At 42.9% G+C, this 24,284-nt stretch overlaps 2 protein-coding genes across 2 annotated transcripts; both read right to left on the bottom strand.

Annotated features, from left to right (window-relative positions):
- Nucleotide 1: 1 nt before the first annotated feature.
- On the bottom strand, nt 2-1,612 carry LOC130464322 (uncharacterized). Its single transcript, XM_056833844.1, has 2 exons — nt 231-1,612; nt 2-155 (listed from the first exon to the last, which is right to left on the bottom strand). The coding sequence occupies exons 1-2, from the start codon at nt 1,336-1,338 to the stop codon at nt 22-24; spliced, it is 1,242 nt and encodes a 413-aa protein (XP_056689822.1). The 5' UTR covers nt 1,339-1,612; the 3' UTR covers nt 2-21.
- A 173-nt stretch (nt 1,613-1,785) lies between these two features.
- On the bottom strand, nt 1,786-4,308 carry LOC130463245 (uncharacterized). Its single transcript, XM_056832318.1, has 5 exons — nt 4,197-4,308; nt 4,009-4,073; nt 3,347-3,407; nt 2,121-2,531; nt 1,786-2,036 (listed from the first exon to the last, which is right to left on the bottom strand). Exons 4-5 carry the CDS (start codon nt 2,515-2,517, stop codon nt 1,786-1,788), a joined length of 648 nt encoding a protein of 215 aa, XP_056688296.1. The 5' UTR covers nt 2,518-2,531; nt 3,347-3,407; nt 4,009-4,073; nt 4,197-4,308.
- Between the last annotated feature and the right edge of the window lie 19,976 nt (nt 4,309-24,284).

The raw sequence follows: 24,284 nt of genomic DNA, 5'->3' as shown, positions 1-24,284 counted from the left end.
CTATTTCATATCCAATTAAGTCTACATCTCTGGTAACTCTGCACAAATGATTCTGTCTATGTCATCTGGAGTTATTGGCTTGTCATCTGGATGTAAAAATAGCAGAATATGAGCGTGTGGCAGGCCTCGTTTCTGAAATTCAATGGTATATATTACTGCAAAGAAAAAGTGGTTTTGTTAGTGAATAATGCATGAGGTTGTTTATTTTGTTTGGAGAAAATAATATATACCTGCTATTGTTCTCCAAAAATGTTCTTTTGTTGTTAGATCACATATCAACTCATCAAGCTTGATTTTGAAGACGCGGACCACGACATCTGGCCTATCTTCTGGTTGTTGACCAGGTATGTTTGCTAAGAATTCTGTAATTTCAGGCCACTTTGGGTTACAGGTGAATGTTATAAACAGATCAGGTGGTCCTGCCCATCGACAAATGGCCATCGCGTCTTGGTAATTCTGCACCATGTATCTAGGTCCACCGGTGAATGAGGAGGGTAAGACGACTCGTCGTCCTATTGAAGCTGGTGTTGTGTCACCTCGCGAAACAGCGTCTGTCAACCCACACAACACTTCTTTTCTGATTGTCTTTTGGTTAAGACGGATATAATCGAGCCTAACTTCTTGCAAACACGTGAACGCGTCAACAATCAATTGTTGGCGTAACCGACCACAAAGAATCAGAGTTAGGGCCTCATGGAATCTTTCCATTAATCTGAACGCATAATACTCTCTCATGGTCACAGTGGTTTTTTTTTTCCGAGTTGTGGACTCCGCATCACTATGTGGGATATCTATTCTGTATCCATCTTCCCCATATGGAAATAGTAAGGGATATTGTAGTGCCATGAAGCTTGGATGATTTTCAGATATCCTTCGAAGCCCATAACCCTTCTCTTCTATAATCACATCTCGTTGGCCTCCTTCATTCTCACCGTTGCCTACAATCAAGGCTGCAAGTTCATTAGTGGACGGTAAATTATATTGTCTGCCATCCTTAGATCGCGTACCAATTAGACGAACCCGAACAGGTTGCATTTCAACATTGGAGAAGCGTTCCCTGGCCATTCTGATGACTTTTGCAAGTGGATTGTGTTGATTTAACATTTTTGCAAGGCCGTCCACTATTTTGGGATCAAGATCACTTTCTGCATTGTTTGTCAGTGAGTTGATTCTGTTCTCAACTTCATTATGGGTGTCATAAACATATAGTTGGGTGAATCTTGGTTGTGCCCCATCTGGTGGTAGCAAAGATCCAATCTTATGGTGATTCTGACCATTAATTCTGAAGACATATGGACCCCTCCCTCTGTTGATTGTCTTATCCACTTGTCCCCCCATTGATGTGAATGCAAATATGGAGTTGTAAGATCTAATGCTTTCCTTGAATTTTCTTGACTGAGAGCCCGTTTTAGGGTCAAGTAACAACTTCAAGTACTCTGGTGGTTCTGTCAGCAGAGGGAGTTTGACCTTTCCCTTTTGACAGCAGATGTTGTACTTGGGACCATATTCTTTCTTTTCTCTCTTTACTCTTTCCTGGATCCAAACTCTTGCACCACAATGCGAACATACGTGTTTAGGCCCACCAAAGGTCCATGGTCGGGTGTACTTTCCTGTTAAGATAAAATGTAGGAGTCAAAATTAGTGTAGTTCAAAGTAGTTTAATCTAAATTTCACTTATGTATCTAAATATGGAAGTGGTATACTCACTATGATGCAATGCGTGTGATGCAGACCCTTCTAGTGTATTCCTTGAGATGTTGCTGCCCACTGTGTTGGAATAACAGTTTAATATTCATAGGTTGAATAGTGTATAACTTGCTGTAGTAGAATTAAGTTACCTCTGGTCAAGTTGGGTTGAGGAGATCTGGTGTTTTGGATATCAGTTTCAGTAGTAGGAGTCATTGAACCATCAGGTGGTAATGAAGAATTTAGTCTACGCCGCAAAGATGAGGTAGACTCTCTATTCTCACTCCTTCTACGTCGTCTTGAAGGTGTACCAGAACCAATAACATTATTGTTTGGTGCACTTGTTTCTCCTATTGTATTATTTTATAACTTAAGGTTATTGTCAAGAATTAGGGGTACATTTCATAATATAATGCAAGTTGTGACTAACTAACCTCTTGATGTAAGTGAGCGGTGAGCTCTTTCTACTGCATTCATCATTGACGCCACTGGGTGTTGTGGCCAAATCACTGGCAGATGCCTTGGCCGAGAATCTGTGACCCTGACATGGGTTGGGTTATTGTTTCTGGCTCTATTTCTCCTTTGTATGAGAATGAAGCGTCGCAAGAGCCTTCTATGCTTAGCTTCATCTCCATTATCCATACCTACTCTTTGTACTGCATTCATCATTGACGGCATTGGGTGCTGTGGCCAAATCACTGGCAGATGCCTTGGCCGAGAATCTGTGACCATGACATGGGTTGGGTTATTGTTTCTGGCTCTATTTCTCCTTTGTATGAGAATGAAACGTCGCAATAGCCTTCTATGTCTAGCTTCATCTCCACTTTCCATACCTGTTTTCCGAACTACAATAAAGTATGGTGGTTGGATCTACACCATGATTTCTTTGAAATTAAAGATTATGAAATTAAAACCTTTGTCAAAATCCTTACATAAGTAAGATACATTTTATTCGTCCAAAATATCACGAAAAAACAAAACACCAGCAGCTCATTCTAGATTTCTAATGTAAGACGTATCCCAAATTCTTGGCCCAACGTAGCTCTTGTATTAGGGCCGTATTTTCCTCACAAACATCCATATAATTGTGCTTTAAGGTTCAAAGCTCATTTCTTCTTTTACTCTTTTAATGTCTGCTACACGCCGTTTTTTTCTTTCATGGCGGATGGCATCTAAGTTGAAGTCAGCTATGTCAAATTGGTAGGATTCCTTTAATTTATGTATGGCTATTTGTGCAGCATGCTCCTTTGCTGTTGCCAAATCCTTTGAACGTTGGCTTTTGATTTTTATTGTCGGGCCATCTTGTGTAGTTCTCAGTTTTATGATTGCTACATATTGTTGTCGTCGTTGCTTATGGTATTGTTTGTACAGTGGTAGTGGCAAACCATACCAGTTGATGATATCAGATAGTAGCTTAGTAAAGTTTATAGTGAAAAGTTTAGTACTCTTATTCATAGTAATTCTTCCAAATTGGAGAGCCAAATAAAAACGGAAGTTTAACAATTTGAGCAATGATATATCATATTGAAATGTAAACCACACATTCTTCAGTTTCATACTTTGGGGTTTATTAGGAGAATGAGATGCATCGTCAGTCATATTCTATTAAGTATAGATCAATGGTATTTGACTGTATAAAATTTTAAAGTAAAGGAACTACCTTAGTTTTCAAGAGCCAGCTATCCAAATGACAGTACAACTTCAGAAGGTTCACAAAGTACCTGTAGCCCACAAAGTAAAACAGAGCCATTAAGTTATTTGGAAAATGAGAGTACAACTTGAAAATGTTCTGTATAAATGAGAATCAAGCATGAATTTTTGGTCCTGTCACCATTATATAAAATGGAACTGAAATTCCCTGTTCGAGATTAACCAATGGCAAAAACTTAGTGTTCTGCTTCAAAAGAGTCAGCTCACACCAATGTTGGTTAAACATATCCCATCCCCAGGTTCGTAATAAGTTCCTTTTGCAGAATAAACTTCAGACTACACCAAAGATAGGTTTCTGCTGCAGCTATCTGCTCCAAAATGATCAGGAATAGGGTCTGCCACCCTTTACAACACCTTAAGTACACTTATAGAAATCCATGACACTAAGACAGCCACATAATTATAGTGTAGCAGCATATAATCAAGCAACACAATCAAATGGGCATATTCTATAACTTTTAGGATTTCTGAATAATAAAACTATTACTACTGCAGACTATTGAACCTCACATTCCAACATAGTTTCCAGCAATTTCATCTCATTAAAATTCCCATATTAAATTACACAATATATAGAGGCCTTTCCAATACAATCTAAACTGAACAACTAACCAGAGTTTTTGTTGCAGGACAATATGATACTCAACGATCGATTGCAGCCCCTGTCTTACTCAAGCCTACAACAAACAAAACCCAAAACAGAAACAAATGATACTGTGTAAATGAAGAGCCTAATGCCATGAATAGATATACAAACACAGGAATTAAACCATTGTAATAGTTTAGATGCGTCAGTTTACCTGATTACTTCTCATAAACCTTTTTCAAAGGGGTCAAATTAGGGGCTGATGAATTCAGCAAGACTATAGGAATATATATACTGGGAACCTCCTAGAGGGGCTCAATTACGCAATTTCAGTTACAGATTTAGGCAATCAATTGAGAAATTGATTTGGTTCAAAAGATAAAATTAAATTCATGACTTGAATTACAATTGATTGTGAAAAGAGTTAAGATAGATACCATAACTGAAATCGCTGGATTGTGCGGGTGAGGCAAGATCGGCGTCTACTCAATTACCTAGCCCAATTCGAAAACACATAGGCAGAAATCAACCCACAAAGACGAATCTTCTTCCTCATAATTTAATTGAGTACTCATAATCAATGTTTCTCTTAATTAAGAGTAATCAATTTATCATGAGGAGGAATTCGGAGCTACAAAGCCAGAAAGCAACCAACAAAGACGAATCTTCTTCTTCCTGATGTATGAGGATTGGAAAATCCTAAGAAAACGAAAATCTGGAGAAGGCCTTCAAACTTCAAAGTGTCAAGGAAGAAGATGGGTCGGTGATGTGAGCAGTAGAATTAATGTACTCCCATTTATTATAATTCTTCTTTTACAGCAAATTTATAAATTATAGATAGGAAACAACACACAAGTAACACTTGGCTGAGTTGGTAAAAGTTGAGCTCCGTTATTACGGAGGTTGGATGTTCGAGCCCTTTAAACATCATTTTTTGGTTGTATAGATTAGCGTGCCACAATTTTATTAGATGCTTCGTTGTCGCAACGACACTGGTAGATGTTGACGTGGCGGAATGCAAGTGCAAGGAAAGAGGGGTATACGTGGCACATAGACGTTTGTCAAAACGCTTTTTAATATAGTAGTATAGATACTTCAGAATCTCTTTTTCCTAGGACAAGATATATTGTAGTTATCCATAAGAAATGTCATTTCCACTAGCTACCTACTCCCTCCATTCCTTTTTGTTGTTCCCATTTTCTTTTTTGGCATTTCTTTTTGTTGTACCCATACTGAATCTTTACTATTTTTAGCCATAGTTTTTTTTACCAATTTACCCTAAGATTCCCCACTATTTACCAAAAAACCCTAAGATTCTACCCTTTTTCCAACCTAAATTTCACCACTTTCATTATTTTATTCATCCCATATTCCCACTTTCAACCATCCCTATCTCCATCTCTCTCTTCTTTTTCAACCGATCTCCCATTTTTTTCTCTCTCCTCCTTCCTCTCTCTGTTTCTTTCTCTGTTTCTCTTGAGGAGAACATCAACATGTTCTTCATTTTCTATCTTCCTCCTCTCACTTTTCTCTCTCTCCTGCTTCCTCTCTCACTTTTCTCTCTCTAAATCTCTCAAGAACCCTTTTCTCTCTCTATCTCTCTCGCCACCACCACACCTCCGGTCCTCCGCCACCGCCACCGCCACCGCCACCACCCTCCGGAATACGTATTATGGCTTTAGATGGTCACATTCGACCATGAAAACTCTAGATCTAGAGTTTTCATGGTCGAATTTGACCTCGAAATCCTCAAAATCGTGATATTTAGATCAATCGGGTATTAATTTATTTTTGTGTTCATGTTTCAAATTTTTTGGGTTGAATTTTGTCGAATTTTCGGGTAGATTTATGTCGAATTTTTTGGTTAATTTGGTCGAGTTTTTCGGGTAGATTTATGTCGAATTTTTTGGTTAATTTTGGTTGAATTTTGTTGAAATTTTCGGTTGATTTTGGTCGAATTTTTGGGTTTAATTTTCTCAATTTTCTTGGTTTGATTTTGGGTTAATTATGGGTTGATTTTCTCGATTTTCTGGTTTAATTTTGGGTTGTTTTTCTCGAATTTTTGGGTTTAATTTTGGGTTGAATTTTCTCGAATTTCTGGGTTCATTTTGGACGGATCTTGCTTAAGAAATGAAGATCTAGTTGTTTAAGAAATGAAGATCTAGTTGTTTTTCTCGTTTTTTTGGGTTCATTTTGTCGAATATCCTGGTTTTTTTTTGTCGATTTCTTGATTGTTGATTTGGTCGAATTCTTGATTGTTGGTCGAATATTCTGGTTTGAATTTTCTTGATTTTTTGTTCGATTTTTTGTTGTTATTTGGGTTTAATTCACCCAGATTGCTGATTCTTGTTTGTTCGAATTTTGATTGCTTGTCGAAATCAAGGGAGTTAAATGGTGTAATCTGGGTGGTTTTTGTTCGAATTATTGTTTGTTTGTTTGATTTCAAATTGGAGTTTAATGTGTAGTTTGTTTGTTGATTTTTTTTTGTTATTGTCGAATTTTGTTGTTGATTTTAAATCGGAGTTTAATCTAAATCTGGGTGATTTTTTTTGTTTGTTGATTTTTGATTTCAAAACTGGGTGATTTTTTTATATCAAATCTGTTTGTTTTTTGATTTTTTGATTTCCCCCATTTATCTTATTTATTTAATATTTTCTCTCACCTTACTTTATTTTAAATATATAATCTCTTACACCCAATCATTATTTTTACACCCAATCATTACTTATATCCCAATACAAACCAAGATTCCAATTTTCTTAAAAACCCCCCAACATTCCTTAGGGGAACAACAAAAAGGAATGGAGAGAGTACTTATTACCTAGGATAAGTTATATTTTAGATATTCAGATCAAATGTCATTTCTTAAACTTTTGACAGGAAAATCAAATGCCTATGAGAATCTCATAATCATCCCCAAACTACGGAGTACGTACCATTGATAGGATAATTATCTTTCCAAGAATTATTTAAGCCACATTCTGTTTTGTAATGTAGTATATTTGTTACGAAGAATTAGTATCTTATTGACTATTTAATTACTATAACTGATTTAAGACAAATTTATTCTTATTATAGACGGATTTTTGAATGAATACTATATGTTGTGGAGTTTTTTCCGGTAAGTTAGACTTGGAGGTTTCCGGTAGCCGATGTTTAAGCAAGGATGCGTTTTTAGAGAGAGAAAGTAGAGAGAAGGAAGAGCAGTAAATATACCTGATTATGTTGTGATTGTGACCCATTTTTCTTGGAAAATGGGGCTTTATATAGTACTAGGTTATTTGGGGAATGACCTAACATTCCCTTAAATGATTGGCTGAAGCAGGAGGAGAGGAAAAGTGTAATTTCCTTTGGCAGTTTTTTGGCTCTTTAGGTCATAAATGGGCTTGTTTGGGCTTTTGTGCCATCATACAGTACTGGCCATATGCACTGCTTATGTATAGACGAGAATACATACATTTATACGTACGTGAATACCGATACATATATTTCGTAGTTATTTAGATAGGTATTTATACATCAGAATAGAAGTAGTATGGTTTGCTCTCGGGGCGTAATACGTGCCACGTGTTGTACCTTCATTGGTACACATTGGCATGGTAATTTTGCCCACAACATTTGCCCCTCAAGAAGGGCATTTCTGGAAACAATCTTTCGGATATCGCTTCTTGACCTTTGATATTCAGGTGCGTTTTTGGGACAAGTGTTGAGATAATGACAAGTGTCACTTCTTCTCTTTTTTGCCCCTCTCTATATATAGGGGGGTAAGTTTTCATTTTTTACGTTTCATTTTCACAGAGCTCAAGACAAGCGATTTTCGGCGAGTTTCCACCACCAGAAGGCGATTTCCGGCCACCGTGAGACTCAACCTGTTCTTCGTCAGATTCAACGTGTTCTTCGTGAGACTCATCCTGTTCTTCACCAACTACTTCTCAGATCTTTCAAGGTCAGTTTTTTATTTCCTCTACCTGTTTTCTTATCATGTGTTCGTCACTTTTGGTTTGGTAAAGGGGGGCACCCTAGCATTGGGTAAATGTTCATTGGGTTCTTTGGAACGTTAAGCCGCCCTTCCTGTGTCTGGGCGGACGCCCAATTCCCCTGTTTTCTTCTTTGTCAGTCACCCCTAAGCCGTGCTCTGTTCACTATGTAGAAGGCATGGCCAAAACTAAGAAGACGGCAGATCCGACTCGCCTGCGCTTGCGAGAGGGGGCGGCTACACCTCCTATGGAGAGGTATTCCTCTACTGACCCAACAGTGGGCGAAGAATATGCCGATCTCTTTCAAGAGATCGATGAATATGCCGAGGAAGAGGAGGAACAAACAGCAAGCTCATTAGAGCGTACAGCGAGCCGGGCAGTTGAGGAACCAAGTGTAGCTCCTGCATCTGTGGTTGTTGAGGAGCAGGTGGTTGCTCCGGCAGTAGTTAGGCCAAGGGGCCGGGAAGAAGCTCGGCTTCTTCCTTCGAAGATTCATCCAGATCTTGGCTGGATGAGATGGCTAGAGATGAATGGGGCTGATATGAGGGACGGCCTATGCGTCGGTGAAGGGTACCAGATGCGGGTGCCGGCTGGCTTGGATTCGACGGTCAGTCTGCTGGCCGAGGGAGAGTTTCCCGTCTATGCCGCCGCTATCAAGCTTGGCATGAGGTTCCCTCCGCATCCCTTCGTTGTGGAGGTTCTGGATGGGTTTAATATTGGGGTGGCCCAACTGACCCCAAATTCCTGGGCGGACGTATTCGGATATATTGCCAAATGCGCGCTGAACCACGTGCGGCCGTCTTTCAACGCATTTCTACATTTGGTTTCTATTTCCCGTTCCCCTAATGCCGCCGAGGGATGGTTTAATCTGAGCAGCCGAGGCTCATACCAGACTGTGGTGGGAAAGCTCAGCAAAGGGCATAAGTGGAGGAAGAGGTGGGTCGTGTTCCATACTGATGACTAGGAGATGTATTATAGGATGAGCCCCTGGAGTCCCACGGCCAACTATATGGAACATGACGAGCCTCTGCCGCCCCTTACAGCGAACGAGTGGGATCATATAATGGTGTTGTTTAAGGCCAACACTCATCATCTTACTGCGAATAAGACATTTCATGTGCCGGCTGAGTGGTTGCCGCACATAAGTCAACTACGGGATGAAGCGTTTTTAGCTGCCATGGGTCTAGGGTGTTCTATGTCCCAAGGTAGAGTATTAGATTATTCGCCGCCTGAATTTGTTCCGTCCTATCCATAACATGTGTCCTTTTATTTTTGCAGAGGAAGGAATGAGTAAGATGACGGAGGCAGATATTGGCAAGGGTGATACGACTGACAGGATGACCGACATCTATGCAGCCAAAATGAAGAAGGCCAAGGCTGAGCTAGAGGAGAAGGTAAGCAGCAAACTTTTAATCTCTCTTCTCTTTTTATGAGGTCAAAATAGGATACCAGTGTCTTTTGTGAACACAAGGATGCGCCTCGTCTTTTATCTTTGACGGGCGTCCCTCGGCGTTGACGGTACTTTAATGCGCCTCGTCATGAATTCAGGATGGTCGTTTCTTTGGTGACGAGCCACTACTTAGTGAGTGGCTTTGTCATCACTTCAATGCGCCCCGTCACGAATTTAGGACGGGCGTCTTTTTGGTGACGAGCCACTACTTAGGGAGTGGCTTTGTCATCACTTCAATGCGCCCCGTCACGAATTTAGGACATGCGTCTTTTTGGTGACGAGCCACTACTTAGGGAGTGGCTTTGTCATCACTTCAATGCGCCCCGTCAAGAATTTAGGACGGGCGTCTTTTTGGTGACGAGCCACTACTTAGGGAGTGGCTTTGTCATCACTTCAATGCTCCTCGTCATGAATTTAGGACGGGCGTCTTTTTGGTGACGAGCCACTACTTAGTGAGTGGCTTTGTCATCACTTCAATGCGCCTCGTCACGAATTTAGGACGGGCTTCTCTTTGGTGACGAGCCACTACTTAGTGAGTGGCTTTTGAAGGAAATAATTCCCTTGGTCCAAGTATGCATATAATATTAAGTCTAATAAATGCGGTTCAGTATTAATTAACAAGTTAATAATTCAGTGAGATCAAGTGAGCTGAATGCCTAGCTAGAGGCCGCTTCAGTTCAAGTGGAATTAATGATATTAATCCACAGCTTACTCTTGACTGAACCCGTAGGGCCACACAAATAGTACGTATACGGATCAAGTATTTAATGGCATTAAATACTCCATCTATGGATATTCGGAATCGACAGATCTTGGTTTCAGTGGGAGCTGAGATCGTCACAAGCAAGAAATGAATACTCCGGAAACGATGATATTACCGGAAACGGAATATGGATCGTATCGGAAATATAAATATTATCCAAGTCGTAGATGTTGCCGGAAACGGAAACATGGTACGTATCGAAAAATATTATTGGAAATGGAAATATTACCGGAATCGGAAATATTGCCGGAAACGGAAATATTGTCGGAATTGGAAATATTATCGGAATCGGAAAATAATTCCGGAAACGGAAATATTAAATATTTGTTCGAAACGAAAATTAATTCCGGAATCGGAAATATTAAATATTGTTCGTATCGGAAATGAATTCCGGAACCGGGAATTTAATCGGAAGCGCATCGTACGAATTAGCATCGGACGAGGCTTGCTAGACGAAGGCCCAGCACGAAGCCAGGCCCGCGCCCAGCAAGCCGAGCGCCCAACATAGAGCTGCCACAGCCTCGCCAGGCCCAGCGCAAGGCCAGGCCCAGCAAGGCCTTGGCGCGCGCACGCTTAGCGTGCTGTTGGGCTGCGAGCAGCGACTGCTCGTGTGGGCCGCAAGGCCTGCGCGGGTGGTGCGATGCTCGTGGCCATAGGATGCTCATGTTCGTAACGAATCCTAATCCTATCGGAATTTGTGTATTGATTAAATCCTAATCCTAATAGATTAAATTTATTAGTTAGAGTTCAAGTTGGATTCTAATTAATAAATCCAAATCCTAGTAGGATTATAATTCCTTTTCCATACCTCTATAAATAGGTGCCTAGGGTCATAATTTATAGAGACAATTGAAGTATTCAAAGGTAAGATTTTCAAGAAAAATCAGCCACTCTCTTGCCCCTATTTAGCCGAAATCTATACTACCTTAAGGGCGATTCTAGTTGGTCAAGCTTAAGGCGGATCCGGACGTGCTGTGGACTATCTACGGAGGGACGACACTTAGAGTCCTAAAGACTTTTTCTTGTTCGGTTCGGGCGCAGCTAGGGAGGGCACGCAACAAAGTGTATGCATCTGAATTATGCTAAATGATTATGTGTGAATAATATGTTTCCTGGCTTTATGGTTTTTCCGCATGATTTATGTTTTGTCATATGTATCATAACCTTACAGCTTTTCATCACTTCAATGCGCCTCGTCACGAATTTAGGACGGGCGTCTCTTTGGTGACGAGCCACTACTTAGTGAGTGGCTTTGTCATCACTTCAATGCGCCTTGTCACGAATTTAGGACGGGAGTCTTTTCGGTGACAAGCCACTACTTAGGGAGTGGCGTTGTCATCACTTTAATGCGCCTCGTCATGAATTTAGGACGGGCGTCTTTTTGGTGACGAGCCACTACTTAGGGAGTGGCTTTGTCATCACACCAATGCGCCTCGTCATGAATTTAGGACGGGCGTCTTTTTGGTGACGAGCCACTACTTAGGGAGTGGCTTTGTCATCACATCGCCTCGTCATGAATTTAGGACGGGCGTCCTTTTGGTGACGAGCCACTACTTAGGGAGTGGCTTGTGACCTACTTGCCTAATTTTTTGACATATTGGATTTATGTTTCTGTCAGCAAGCAAAGGATGCGGCCAAGGCGGCGGCAAAGGCGCAAGGAACTGGCCTTTCACAACTTAAGAAGAGATCGGCGCCGGCTGACTCGGGGGCTCCAAGCACTTTCAAGAAGCCTCGGCCCAGGCCCCGCCGTCCAGCCAAGAAGGAAGAGTCACAGGCTATCGACGGGGCTCATCCTGATGAGGACGAGCAGGCTGTGGACAAGCCTTCCTCGGTTGTGGACTTAGTTTCCAAATCGAGGTCGGGTGGGCATCAAACCGAGCCGGCATATCCTTTAGCCGACATTTCAGCCAGCGTTCGCTCACAAATTCCTGAGGACGTGGCCCGCCGGGCTAGATCATCGGGCGGTAAGTTCTACTCAAACGTCGTACAGACGTATCGAGCCTCATCTGGCAGTTCTTCTTACTCTCCGCGTCATCCTAAGGCCATTGTTTTTCCTATAGCTAAAGTTGACAAAGGGAAGGGGGCAGCTATCGCGGAGGACGAGCGTATCCCTGCTACTCCTCATTATTCTTCAAGGGATAGAGCGGCAATTTGCCGCAAGGTTTTTAAGGCCGTCCCCCAGGAATACGTCGCTTCTCTTCCTGGTCGCACAGATGGTCAGTTTGGTGCCATCCAGGCCAGTTTGCTTGACGTAAGTTTGTATCTGTTGATTGATTTGATATTTACACATGTTTTATCTGCTTACTAACATCATGATCTTCTGCAGTTGTTCTGCCGTATGGAGTTCTGCAAGAGCTGGAAAACCCGCACAGCCGAGGAGCTCAATGCTCAGGTGGCCGAGTCTGTTCATCATGGTGACTATGCCTTTAAGACAATTGAAGAAGTTCGTCTTGAGATGCAGACGACCATAGACCTTCAGGCGAACGAGTTGGCGACATTAAAGTCCAACAAGGCTGAGTGGCTAAAAAAGGTCTTGCAGTAGGACACGGATATGGTGGAGGAAGGCAAGAGAGCTGGGGCTAAAATAATAGAGCTCCAAGCGCAGCTCGAGGAGTATCCCCAGGTCAAGGAAGCAGCTGGCCAAGCTGAGCGTCTGCAAGGGGAGCTGGAGACCGCTAGGTCCCAGATTCGCGCCTTAAAGGAACGTCTCCATGATTCTTATGACCAAGGAGAGAAGGCCGTAAAAGATGCTGTCAAGCATGCCTGGGAGAAGCACATGGAGGCGTCTGACCTTGCATGGTTTCAACGACGCTTGGAGCATAGTGATGATGTGTGCCGCTAGACACGCTCGTCAGATGAAGTGGTCGGCCATGAAGTGGGTGGCACACAATAATGCCGCAGAACTTTTGAGTAAACAACCCTTGTTCCAAGGTTATTTTTGCCACAGGCAACTAAGCACACACTAGGCAATTTTGTGGTCGTCACTTTCTTTGACGAGCGTGTCTATAATGGAATTGATTGACGCAAGTCAATCAATATGATTGCCGCTAGACAGGCTCGTCAAATGGAGTGGACGACCAAAGAATGGACACATAACAATCTTTGTTCCAAGGTCATTCTTGCCGCAGAGCTTTTGAGCAAACCACCTTTGTTCCAAGGTTATTTTTGCCGCAGGCAACTAAGTACGCGCTAGGCAATTTTGTGGTCGTCACTTTCTTTGACGAGCATGTCTATAATGGAATTGATTGACGCAAGTCAATCAAAAATAGGTATGATTGCCACTAGACAAGCTCGTCAAATGAAGTGGATGACCAAAGAATGGACACATAACAACCTTTGTTCCAAGGTCATTCTTGCCGTAGAGCTTTTGAGCAAACCACCTTTGTTCCAAGGTTTTTTTGCCGCAGAGCTTGTGAGCAAACCACCTTTGTTCTAAGGTTATTTTTGCCGCAGAACAGGTGAGTAACCAACCTTTGTTTCAAGGTTATTTTTGCCGCAGGCAACTAAGTACGCGCTAGAAAAATTTTGTGGTCGTCACTTTCTTTGACGAGCGTGTCTATAATTGGATTGATTGACGCAAGTCAATCAATAGGTATGATTGCCGCTAGACAGGCTCATCAAATGAAGTGGACGACCAAAGAATAGACACATAACAACCTTTGTTCCAAAGTCATTCTTGTCGCAGAGCTTTTGAGCAAACCACCTTTGTTCCAAGGTTATTTTTGCCTCAGAGCTTGTGAGCAAACCACCTTTGTTCTAAGGTTATTTTTGCCGCAGAACAGGTGAGTAAACAACCTTTTTTCCAAGGTTATTTTTTCCGCTGGCAACTAATTATGCCGTACATGAGTTAGGGACTCATTATGTATGCTAATGTGCTGTTAATCGGTTTGCAAGAAGAAACCCTACTTTCGCATATGGGTTAACCTGCGGCATGTTGTGCCGCTGAGGTGAGAGTTGGATAGGTGATCAGCCTACAACTTGGTGCTAATCTAGGCCACTTCTTAGGCTTCAAACAATTAGGCTTGTTATGTATAGGTGCTAATCTGGGCCACTTCTCAGGCCGTTATTCAATTAGGCTTTGGCATGCAGGTGTTGAATAATTTTGTATTCGACGTGTGAGTAATAAATAATATGAAACAAGAAGAGTAGTATTATTTATAACTCTGCAAGGCAAATTTAGCCGGTTACAAAAGTGATTACTACCCTATCAGGACCATTAGAGGCCGCTTCTTAAGCCACAGGTCTTTTTATGTAAGCTAGCACACATCTAGAAGAAATATTTCTTACGATTGTCAGCATTCCAAGTGCGCAGAATAGGTCGGCCTTGCATGTCTTGAATGCGGTAAGTTCCATCCCTGACTTCATCATAGTTCTCATAAGGTCCTTCCCAGGTAGGCGTCAACTTACCCTGTTTATTGGCTCGGCCTGTGGATTCCATTTTTCGGAGGACAAAATCTCCCACTTTGAGCATTCTGTTAGAGACCTTTTTGTTGTATTCCCTTGCCATTCTTATCTTGTACAGCTGTTGTCTTAGGGCGGCATTTCCTCTGACCTTAGGCAAGAAATCCAAGGCCACTTTCATCATTTCCCAGTTAGAATTTTCGTCGTATAGCATGACTCTGAAGGTAGTTTCACACATCTCAATGGGTAGGACGGCCTCGGCACCATAAGCTAGTAAGAAGGGGGTTTCACCGGTGGAGTTCTTTGCCGTGGTGCGGATTGACCATAAGACGTTTGGCAACTCATCGGCCCACAGACCCTTGGCTTCGTCAAGCTTCTTTTTCATCCCTTCTGAGATTATTTTGTTGAACGTTTCAACCTGGCCATTGGCTTGGGGACGTCCGACAGAGGAAAAATAGCTGTGTTGCCATGGTCTGTTAACCATTCTTTCAGCTTAGGCGTCTCAAACTGAGGCCCATTATCAAAGACGATAGCCTGTGGGATTCCGAAACGAGTCATGATATTTTTCCAAATGAACGCTCTCACATCACTGGTTCTTATATTTTTGAGTGCTTCTGCCTCCACCCACTTGGTGGAGTAGTCTACATCAACAATGACATAACGCCTTCCTCCGGGAGCGGCAGTATACGGGCCTAGGAGATCAATTTCCCACTTAGCAAACGGAATTGGACTCGTGATGGGTGTCAGAACTCGAGCCGGTCGGTGTATTAGGTGAGCAAAGCGCTGAAATTTGTCACACTTCTTGACCAATGAGATTGCATCATCCGTAAGAGTCGGCCAATAATAGCCGATTCGAAGTGCTTTTTCTGCCAAAGCCCTTCCCCCAATATGCGAGCTACACATACCCTGGTGAAGGTCTTCTAGAATTTCTTGCCACTTTTCAGGCATCACACATCTCAACAAAGGACGGGAGTAGGCCTTCTTGTAAAGAGTGTCGTTCCACATTTCAAACCAGGAGCATTTTTTCTGAAGTTATGCCGCTTGCCTTGAGTCTTCGGGCAAGACTCCATTCATTTTGAAATTAATTATGTCATCCATCCACGTGGAGGTCCTGTCCAGAGTTTCTACCTCCATCTGTTCAATGCTTTTATGTTCCTTTACCTCCCAAAACACATGACGAGGGGTATCACAAGATGCAGAGCTGGCCAATTTCGACTAGGCATCGTCTTGGTTGTTTTCTGAGCGAGGGACTTGCCTCACTTCAAAGATTTTCAGTTGCTCCACCTCTTGGTGGACGGCCTACATATACTTAATCATCGTCGGATCCCTAGCCTCGTAGGTTCCATTGACTTGGCTCACAATCAGTTGAGAGTCAGATAGTGCTAAGATCTCCACGGCGCCGGCCGCTTTACACATTTTAATGCCACAAAGCAAGGCTTCATACTCGGCCTCATTGTTGGACGCCTTAAAATTGAACCGCATAGCATACTCGAAAGTATCCCCTTCTGGCGATTGAAAGATTATCCCGGCTCCACATCCGTTCTGTGTGGACGACCCGTCTACGTACAATGTCCACACCGTTTTCGTATTCTTGTCAAAGACAGGCCTCATCATTTCAACAATAAAGTCTGCACAAGCTTGCCCCTTGACGGCTTTCCTGGGTTCATAAGTAATATCAAAGGCATTCAGCTCGATAGCCCAATTTAGCATTCGGCCTGACGCCTCCAGCTTCGTGAAAGGAAGTTTAAGTGGTTGATCCGTGTAGACCACTATCCTGTGGGCTAAGAAGTAAGGACGAAGCTTTTTGCTGGCCACGAACAAGGCTAAACCAAATTTTTCCACTGTAGGGTATCTAATTTCAGCATTTTGAAGAACATGACTGACGAAGTACACTAGCATCCGTATTCCTTCCCTCTCTGTCAGTAGAACGACACTCAGCGAGTGTTCAGATACAACAAGATATATGTATTAAGTCTCTCCCTGCAAAGGGCTAACAAGACGAGGTAAGGTGTGCAAATGGTCTTTTAATCTAACCAGCGCCGCCTCGGCTTCATCCGACCATTCAAACTTAGCCTTCTTTCTGATTGCCCTAAAAAAGTAGTGACATTTGTCTCCGGCTCTGGAAAGAAATCTGCCAAGGGCGGCCAGACAACCTGTGAGCCGCTGGACTTCTTTTACTGTCTTTGGTGAGCTCATATCAATTACTGCCTGGATCTTGTCCGGGTTGGCTTCAATTCCTCTTTCATCAATCAAGAAACCTAAGAATTTGCCCGACGTCACCCCAAACACACACTTCTTAGGATTCAATCTCATGTTGTAAGCCCGAATAGTCTCAAATGTCTCCCTCAGATCAGCTATATGTGCCGCCCGCTGCTTACTTTTCACAATCATATCATCAATGTAAGCTTCAATGTTTCTGCCGAGCTGCTTGGTGAACACAGTGTTAATAAGACGCTGAAAGGTGGCCGGTGCATTCTTTAACCCAAACGACATTACTTTGTAGCAGTATATACCTTGTTCTGTAACAAATGACGTCTTTTCCTGGTCGTCAGGCCACAAGGGGATCTGATGAAACCCTGAGTATGCATCCATGAAGCTCATCATGGCATGTCCCGCCGTGGAGTCGACAACCCGGTTGATCTTTGGAAGTGGGAAGTTGTCTTTGGGACATGCCTTATTGAGGTTCGTGTAATCAACACACATCCTCCAATTGCCATTGGATTTCTTGACGAGGACCACATTAGCAACCCAGTGGGGATACTGACTAGGCCGAACAAACCCTGCATCCATCAACTTTTGTATTTCCACCGCTGCCGCCTGATTTCTGTCTTCCCCATGGTTCCTTTTCTTTTGACGGACCGGTTTAAAGTTTGGGTCCACATTCAGCTTATGGACGGCCACGGCTGGGTCAATGCCCGACATTTCTTTAACAGTAAAGGCAAAGATATCATCAAATTCTCTCAATAGGTGGACCAACTCTGCCGCCAGCGGGTCGTCAGGAGGAATTCCAATGGGCACTACTCTGTCTGGCTTATCTGTATTCAATACCACATTGAAATGACCCCAACAGGCTCTGGTCGTCTTTCTTCCATGTGCGCCGCTGAGATAGTTAGTGTCTCTTTTAGGGATTTGGATTGTGTGTTGCCACACTTTCGTTTGTTTCCCAACGTCTCTTTCTCTTGACCTGACCCCCATGCTTCCGGGCTCAGGGTGGTTAAATAGCAGTCTTTGGCCTGTTGTTAATCACCATGTATTGTGCTGACACTCCCATCGTCACAGACAAACTTAAGAAGCATCAAGTGAGTAACAATAACAGCCTTTGCCCTGTTCAAAGTAGGACGCCCCAAAATAATATTATAGGCCATCAGATCTTTTACTATGAGGAAACGGACGTCCATTTGGCGGGATTCTTTCTTATTTCCCATCCGCATAGGGAGATAAATAATGCCGACTGGATGGATGACACTACCTCCGAAGCCTATAATGGGATAGTGGATTTTCTCTATCTTTGAGGAATCATGTTGCAGCCGGTTCAAACACTCAAGACTGATTATATCTGACGAACTTCCTGTATCAACCAAGATACGCCTAACCCTCAGATTGGCGACCTTCAACTCAATAACCAACGGGTCGTCATGCGGGGTGGCTATTTTTCCACGGCCAGCCTCGCCGATTTCTACTTTTGGGAATGGGTCGGCCGTGGCCTTGTCTGACAACATCACTTGCCCCAGCCGCTTGGCATAATCCTTCTGACCTCTCATGGTTGGCCCTCCGGCGGCCAATCCTCCTGAAATGACGGCCACAAACTCTAGGTCAGTACGGTTTCCATCTTCTTCCGAGGGAGGTGATTTGTTCTTTTTGTAGAACGGTTTTCCAGAACCTCCTGTGTTCCTGCTGATATAATTCTTTAGGAATCCCTTAGCAGCTAGGTCGTCCAAAGCCCTTTTCAGGCTCTTACATTCTTTGGTATCTTGTCCCATGTCACTATGAAAATGACAATACAGCTTGGGGTCCCTACTTTCTGGTGGCGACTTCATGGGAAATGGCCGGTCAATCTCATACTTGGACCCTACGTCCATCAGGATGGTGAACATGTCTGTGTTATACTCAAATCGCTCCCTGTCATAGGTTCTGGACCTCTTCTGACCTGCCGCCCCGGAAGCCCTGTCTGACTCCTTTGCAATGGCCCAAGTCCCATTAGGTCGGCTCTTCTTCTCAAATTTTTCTTTCTTGGCTGCCGGCTCAGCGGTATCACTTCCTCTAGATTCTTTCGGGACGCTGCATATTTCTGTTGCGTGAATGAAGGCCTCGACCTCATCTAGCACTTTTGCCATGGTTCGCACACTTTTCTTTACTAGATCAAACTTGAATGAGCCCTTCTTAAGCCCTCTAATGAAGTTATCAAATGCAACACCATCCGGCAAATCTGGAATTTGCCCTGCCTCTAAGTTGAATCTTTTCTCATAGCTCCTCAGAGACTCATCTTTCCCTTGCTGAATTCGATTCAAATGCGTGCTCGTCTTCTTTTCTTCCTTGTGAGCCATGAACCGGGTAGAAAATAATAACTCGAGCTCCGAAAAGGAGCGAATGGTTCCAGTTGGAAGCCTCTCAAACCACTTAGATGCTACTCCTTTGAGTGTACCTGGGAAATACTTACACCAAGTTGAGTCAGTTGTTCCTTGAACGTACATGTGATGCCGGTAAACTAAGAGATGCATGTCTAGATTTGTAGTCCCATCATAGGCATCAATGTTGGGTGGCTTAACCTTGGGCTCCCTCGGTGCTCTCATGATGTTATCTGCAAAAGGGGTGGAGTGTCCTAGGGCCATGTTGGACACTCCCTCCTGAATGTGATACACAAGATCCTAGTACCTTGAATACGGCTCCCGCCGAGAAGACTCACAACGGCGAGTTTGAAGAGTTGGAAGAGTGGCCCCTGGTCGCGCTTGGCTTAAGTGCATGTAAGTTGGGTGAGGAAGAGGTCTGTCCGGCATGACGGTGGTTGACCCTGTATCAGAAAGTTCAGATTCAGAATCAGGTACCTGCTCTGCGTGTGGCTGCTCACGTCCTCGAGACGTTTCGCCGACCAGCCGCTGAGGCAATCGGCGTGGTAGGTAAGACAAGGTCTGATTGGCTTGATATGCTGGAAGCCGCCTCCTGACATCCTCGCCCGTCTGCCTGGTCCAGACGTTCGGGGGACGCAGAGATAGTGACGGCCTATTATGTAAGGGAATACAGTTAAACATAATAACATGTGCGCAACAATCCCCAAAGCCAGGAAACATGTATAAAGCACAGATTAAGCAAACTTACATTCGAAGCGTGTTTTCCACAATAATCCGTCAACGAACACGAACAAAGAACTCCACTTGTCGTTCCTCTACTTGGTTCACCGACACGATCAGATCCGTCTTGATTATCGTAGATTAGACAATTGATCAAGAGATTTGCTTTTGGGATGAACACACTATGGAGGCACAGAGAGAATTAGGGTTCTCTGTTTTCTCCTAGGGTTGTGTGTAATCTGAATTGTGATTGTACTAAGTTGGAAATTAGGTTGTAAGGTTATTTACATAACCTTACTAACCGACCAAGCCAAGAGGCAAGGCCGGCTAGCAAGCCCGCAAGGTAAAACACACGGACACGCATAGCCAGTGGGCCGCGGCTGCTGTGTCGTGGTCTCGGCCCGCATGCACGCGCACAGCGCCGCGCCACAAGGGCCTCGCTGCTACTGCGTTGCTTTGCTTGCTCGCCTATGCGCGCGCCCATGGGCCTCGAGTGCTTCGTGCACTCGGCTCGTGGGCCGCTCCTTGTGTTCGCTATAAAAATATATTTCCGATATATTCATTTATCGTTTCGTATACAATGAATCACTGTCGTACGATATGATTTATTCGTTCCGCCTAGCTTACGAATATTCGCGATACGATATACGATTCCGATGCAAGGTCATATCGTATAATACGTTTCCAACTTAAATCCCGAAAAGCTATTAAATGAATTTCCGATTCATTTAATCCGGTGATCTGTTACGTGTCATTAGTGTCACCTTGTAGGTTCAGTCAAGAGTAAGTTGTGAGTTCAATATCCATTAGAACTCATTGATCGGAAGCATTGCTCCAGCTAGCTGTTCTGATCACTTGATCTCACTGAATTAATTGTTCGCAATTAATCTGAACCTTGGTATTAGACTTAATGCACCTTGGGTGAAGGACATATTTCCTTCAATCTCCCACTTGTCATTCAGACAAGTGTGCATCCACATTCCTTTGTCGCTTAGTGTTACTTACTGAACATAAGGTAAGATCCAAGCCATCCTTATTAGGTCCAGAAGTGTTTCTCGGATTACAGAGTTCAACTGTTAAACTTTTGCAGAAGGTTAAGCCTAACCATTCTGAGCACGGCCATGCATTTTTCAGTATCTAACTCTCCGAGAGGCCTTGTTACACAACAACACCATATCCTATCAAAGATAGGAGGACAATCCATTCTTGCAATCTATGAACACTCACTTTGATTCATAGTACGCCCAATAACTTCTTTTATAGCCTCCTTTTACGGTGCGACGTTTAGCTAGTATCAAACCGAACTAATTCTCAAACGAGCAGACATAATCGCTCATGTTCTGAGGAACGGTTTCTAATCACCATTAATGAGAACTACCTATGACATGACTTTAATCTCTTAAAGAGTTCTCATGGTCAATCCGATATAAGATCCAATAAGTATCTATGCAAAAGATTCTGACATCCAGTCACTCTAGTTCAAGAAAAAGAACTAAGTAATCTACTTGCAATCTAATCTTCATTAGTCATTGGTCGTCCACCTTTCAATGACCTAGATTAGGGATCCTTTGTGACTTCAATATTCAAGTTCACTTATGGGTGTTTCTTTGTCAAAGAATCCATCTTGACATCCCATTTGAATGATTTGAATCACATGGACTTATCATTTAATTCTAAACCACAATTAAATGAATATGAAATAAATAAATTTCATAAATATGAAATGGTTAAACCAATTGTTTTAAACATAGATCTAACAGATGTTCTAAAACATTACTTAGAAAATCAAAGCCATTCTCCAAAATGCTTGATTCCCATGGTTGCTACATGTGCATTGTGTTTCACTTGTGGCAACGGTTTAGTTAATGGATCCGCGACGTTGTCGTCAGTTCCAACCTTGCAAATCTCGATTTCCTTTCTTTCAACGATCTCTCGAAGTATATGAAATCGCCGCAGTACGTGCTTGGACTTCTGGTGGCTCCTAGGCTCCTTTGCCTGGGCAATGGCTCCGCTATTGTCGCAATACAAAGCCACTGGTCCTTTAATGGAGGGGACAACACCAAGTTCTTCGATGAACTTCCGAATCCAAACAGCTTCCTTTGCTGCTTCTGAGGCAGCAATGTACTCGGCTTCAGTTGTAGAATCCGCAATAGTGCTTTGCTTAGCACTTTTCCAGCTTACTGCTCCGCCGTTGAGGCAGAACACAAACCCAGAATGTGATCTGAAATCATCTCTGTCGGTTTGAAAGCTTGCGTCCGTATAGCCCTTAACAATCAACTCATTTGTACCACCATAAACCAGAAACTGATCCTTAGTCATTTTCAGGTACTTTAGGATGTTCTTGGCAGCAGTCCAATGCGCCTCACCTGGTTCTGACTGGTACCTGCTCGTTGCACTGAGTGCGAACGAAACATCCGGCCTTGTACAAATCATAGCATACATGATGGATCCAATAGCCGAAGCGTATGGAATTCCACTCATCTTTCTACGCTCATCAGATGTTTTGGGACACTGATTCTTGCTTAGATATACGCCATGTGACATGGGTAGATGGCCTCTCTTGGCTTCCATCATATAGAACCTAGCTAGCACTTTGTCAATGTAAGTGCTTTGGCTTAGTCCAATCATCCTCTTAGATTTATCCCTATAGATCTTGATGCCCAATATGTACTGTGCCTCTCCTAAGTCCTTCATTGAAAAACACTTCCCCAGCCAAGTCTTTACAGACTCCAACATAGGAATGTCGTTTGCAATAAGCAGTATGTCGTCAACATACAAGACTAGGAATGCAATTTTACTCCCACTGACCTTCTTGTATACACAAGATTCGTCCTGATTCTTGATGAAGCCAAACTTATTGACTGCTTCATCAAATCGTTTATTCCAACTCCTTGATGCCTGCTTTAGTCCGTAGATGGACTTCTTAAGCTTGCATACCTTTCCTTGGTTCTTTTGATCGACAAAACCCTCCGCCTGTGTCATGAACACAGTCTCTTCAAGAACACCGTTCAAGAAGGCAGTTTTGACATCCATTTTCCATATTTCATAGTCATGAAAAGCGGCAATCGCAAGGATTATCCGAATAGACTTAAGCATCGCGACTGGAGAAAAGGTTTCATCGTAGTCAACGCCGTGAACTTGCCTGTAACCTTTTGCTACCAATCTAGCCTTGTATATGTATACAATTCCATCTTTGTCTTTCTTCAACTTGAAGACCCATTTGCATCCGATAGGTGTGAACCCATCCGGCAAATCAACCAAATCCCAGACTTGATTTTCAGACATGGAGTCTATTTCAGATTACATGGCCTCTAACCATTTAATGGAGCTTGGGCTCGTCATAGCTTGCTTCTAAGTCAAAGGTTCATCACTATCCAATATGAGAACGTCTAAGTTTTCAGTCAAGAGGACGCCTGTCCATCTGTCCGGCTGAAAAATAGTTCTATTTGACCTACGAGGGGCAACAACGTTTTGAGGAACTACTCCCACTGGCTCTTCTAAAGACCTTGGAGGTTCATCAACTTGAACTGCTTCTAAAGAGTTCTGAGTTCGTTGTTCGTCTCGAATCTCTTCGAGGTCTATTATTCTCCCACTTGTCAATTTGGAAATATGATTTCTTTCCAAAAAGACACCGTCACGAGCAACGAATACCTTGTTGTTTGGCTTGTTGTAGAAATAATACCCCATAGTTTCTTTTGGATACCCAACGAAGAAACATTTGTCAGATTTAGGTTGTAGCTTGTCTGAAATTAATCGCTTGACATATGCTTCGCAACCCCAAATCTTTAGAAAAGACAACTTTGGAAGTTTCCCAGTCCATAATTCGTATGGAGTCTTTTCAACAGCTTTTGACGGAGTACGATTCAGTGTGAGTGCTGCAGTTTGCAACGCATGTCCCCAGAACTGTAAAGGAAGTTCGGCCTGACCCATCATTGACCTGACCATATCGAGTAAGGTCCTATTTCTCCGTTCCGACACTCCATTCCATTGAGGTGTCCCCGAAGCAGTCAATTCAGAAAGAATACCACATTCTTTTAGATGGTCATCAAACTCGTGGCTAAGATATTCACCTCCTTGATCCGATCTTAGAGCTTTTATTTTCTTGCCATGTTGATTCTCTACTTCATTTTGAAATTCTCGGAATTTCTCAAACGATTCAGACTTGTGCTTCATCAAGTAAATATAGCCATATCTACTGAAGTCGTTCGTAAACGTTATGAAATAGCTGAACTCACCTCTAGCTTTCGTACTCATAGGCCCACATACGTTCGTATGTATTAGCCCTAGTAGTTTTCTTGCTCTTTCTCCCACCTTTGAGAAAGGTTGCTTTGTCATTTTGCCAAGTAAACAAGATTCGCATTGATCAATCTTCTCTAAGTCGAACGATTCTAGAATTCCTTTCCGTTGAAGTAATTCCATGCGCTTT

The sequence above is a fragment of the Spinacia oleracea genome, chromosome 6, assembly GCF_020520425.1.
Source record: "Spinacia oleracea cultivar Varoflay chromosome 6, BTI_SOV_V1, whole genome shotgun sequence".
Lineage (NCBI taxonomy): Eukaryota > Viridiplantae > Streptophyta > Magnoliopsida > Caryophyllales > Amaranthaceae > Spinacia > Spinacia oleracea.
Note: the sequence above shows the minus strand (reverse complement) of the source record. Positions and strands in the feature narration are given on the sequence as shown.

Excerpts from the sequence above, each read along its gene's own strand:
- LOC130464322 (XM_056833844.1), bottom strand. The coding sequence starts at position 1,338 with ATGGGGGGACAAGTGGATAAGACAATCAACAGAGGGAGGGGTCCATAT. Across the intron at positions 156-230 it reads TTTTTGGAGAACAATAGCAG|TAATATATACCATTGAATTT; the intron begins GTATATATTATT and ends TTTTCTTTGCAG.
- LOC130463245 (XM_056832318.1), bottom strand. The coding sequence starts at position 2,517 with ATGGAAAGTGGAGATGAAGCTAGACATAGAAGGCTATTGCGACGTTTC. Across the intron at positions 2,037-2,120 it reads CCGCTCACTTACATCAAGAG|GAGAAACAAGTGCACCAAAC; the intron begins GTTAGTTAGTCA and ends ATAATACAATAG.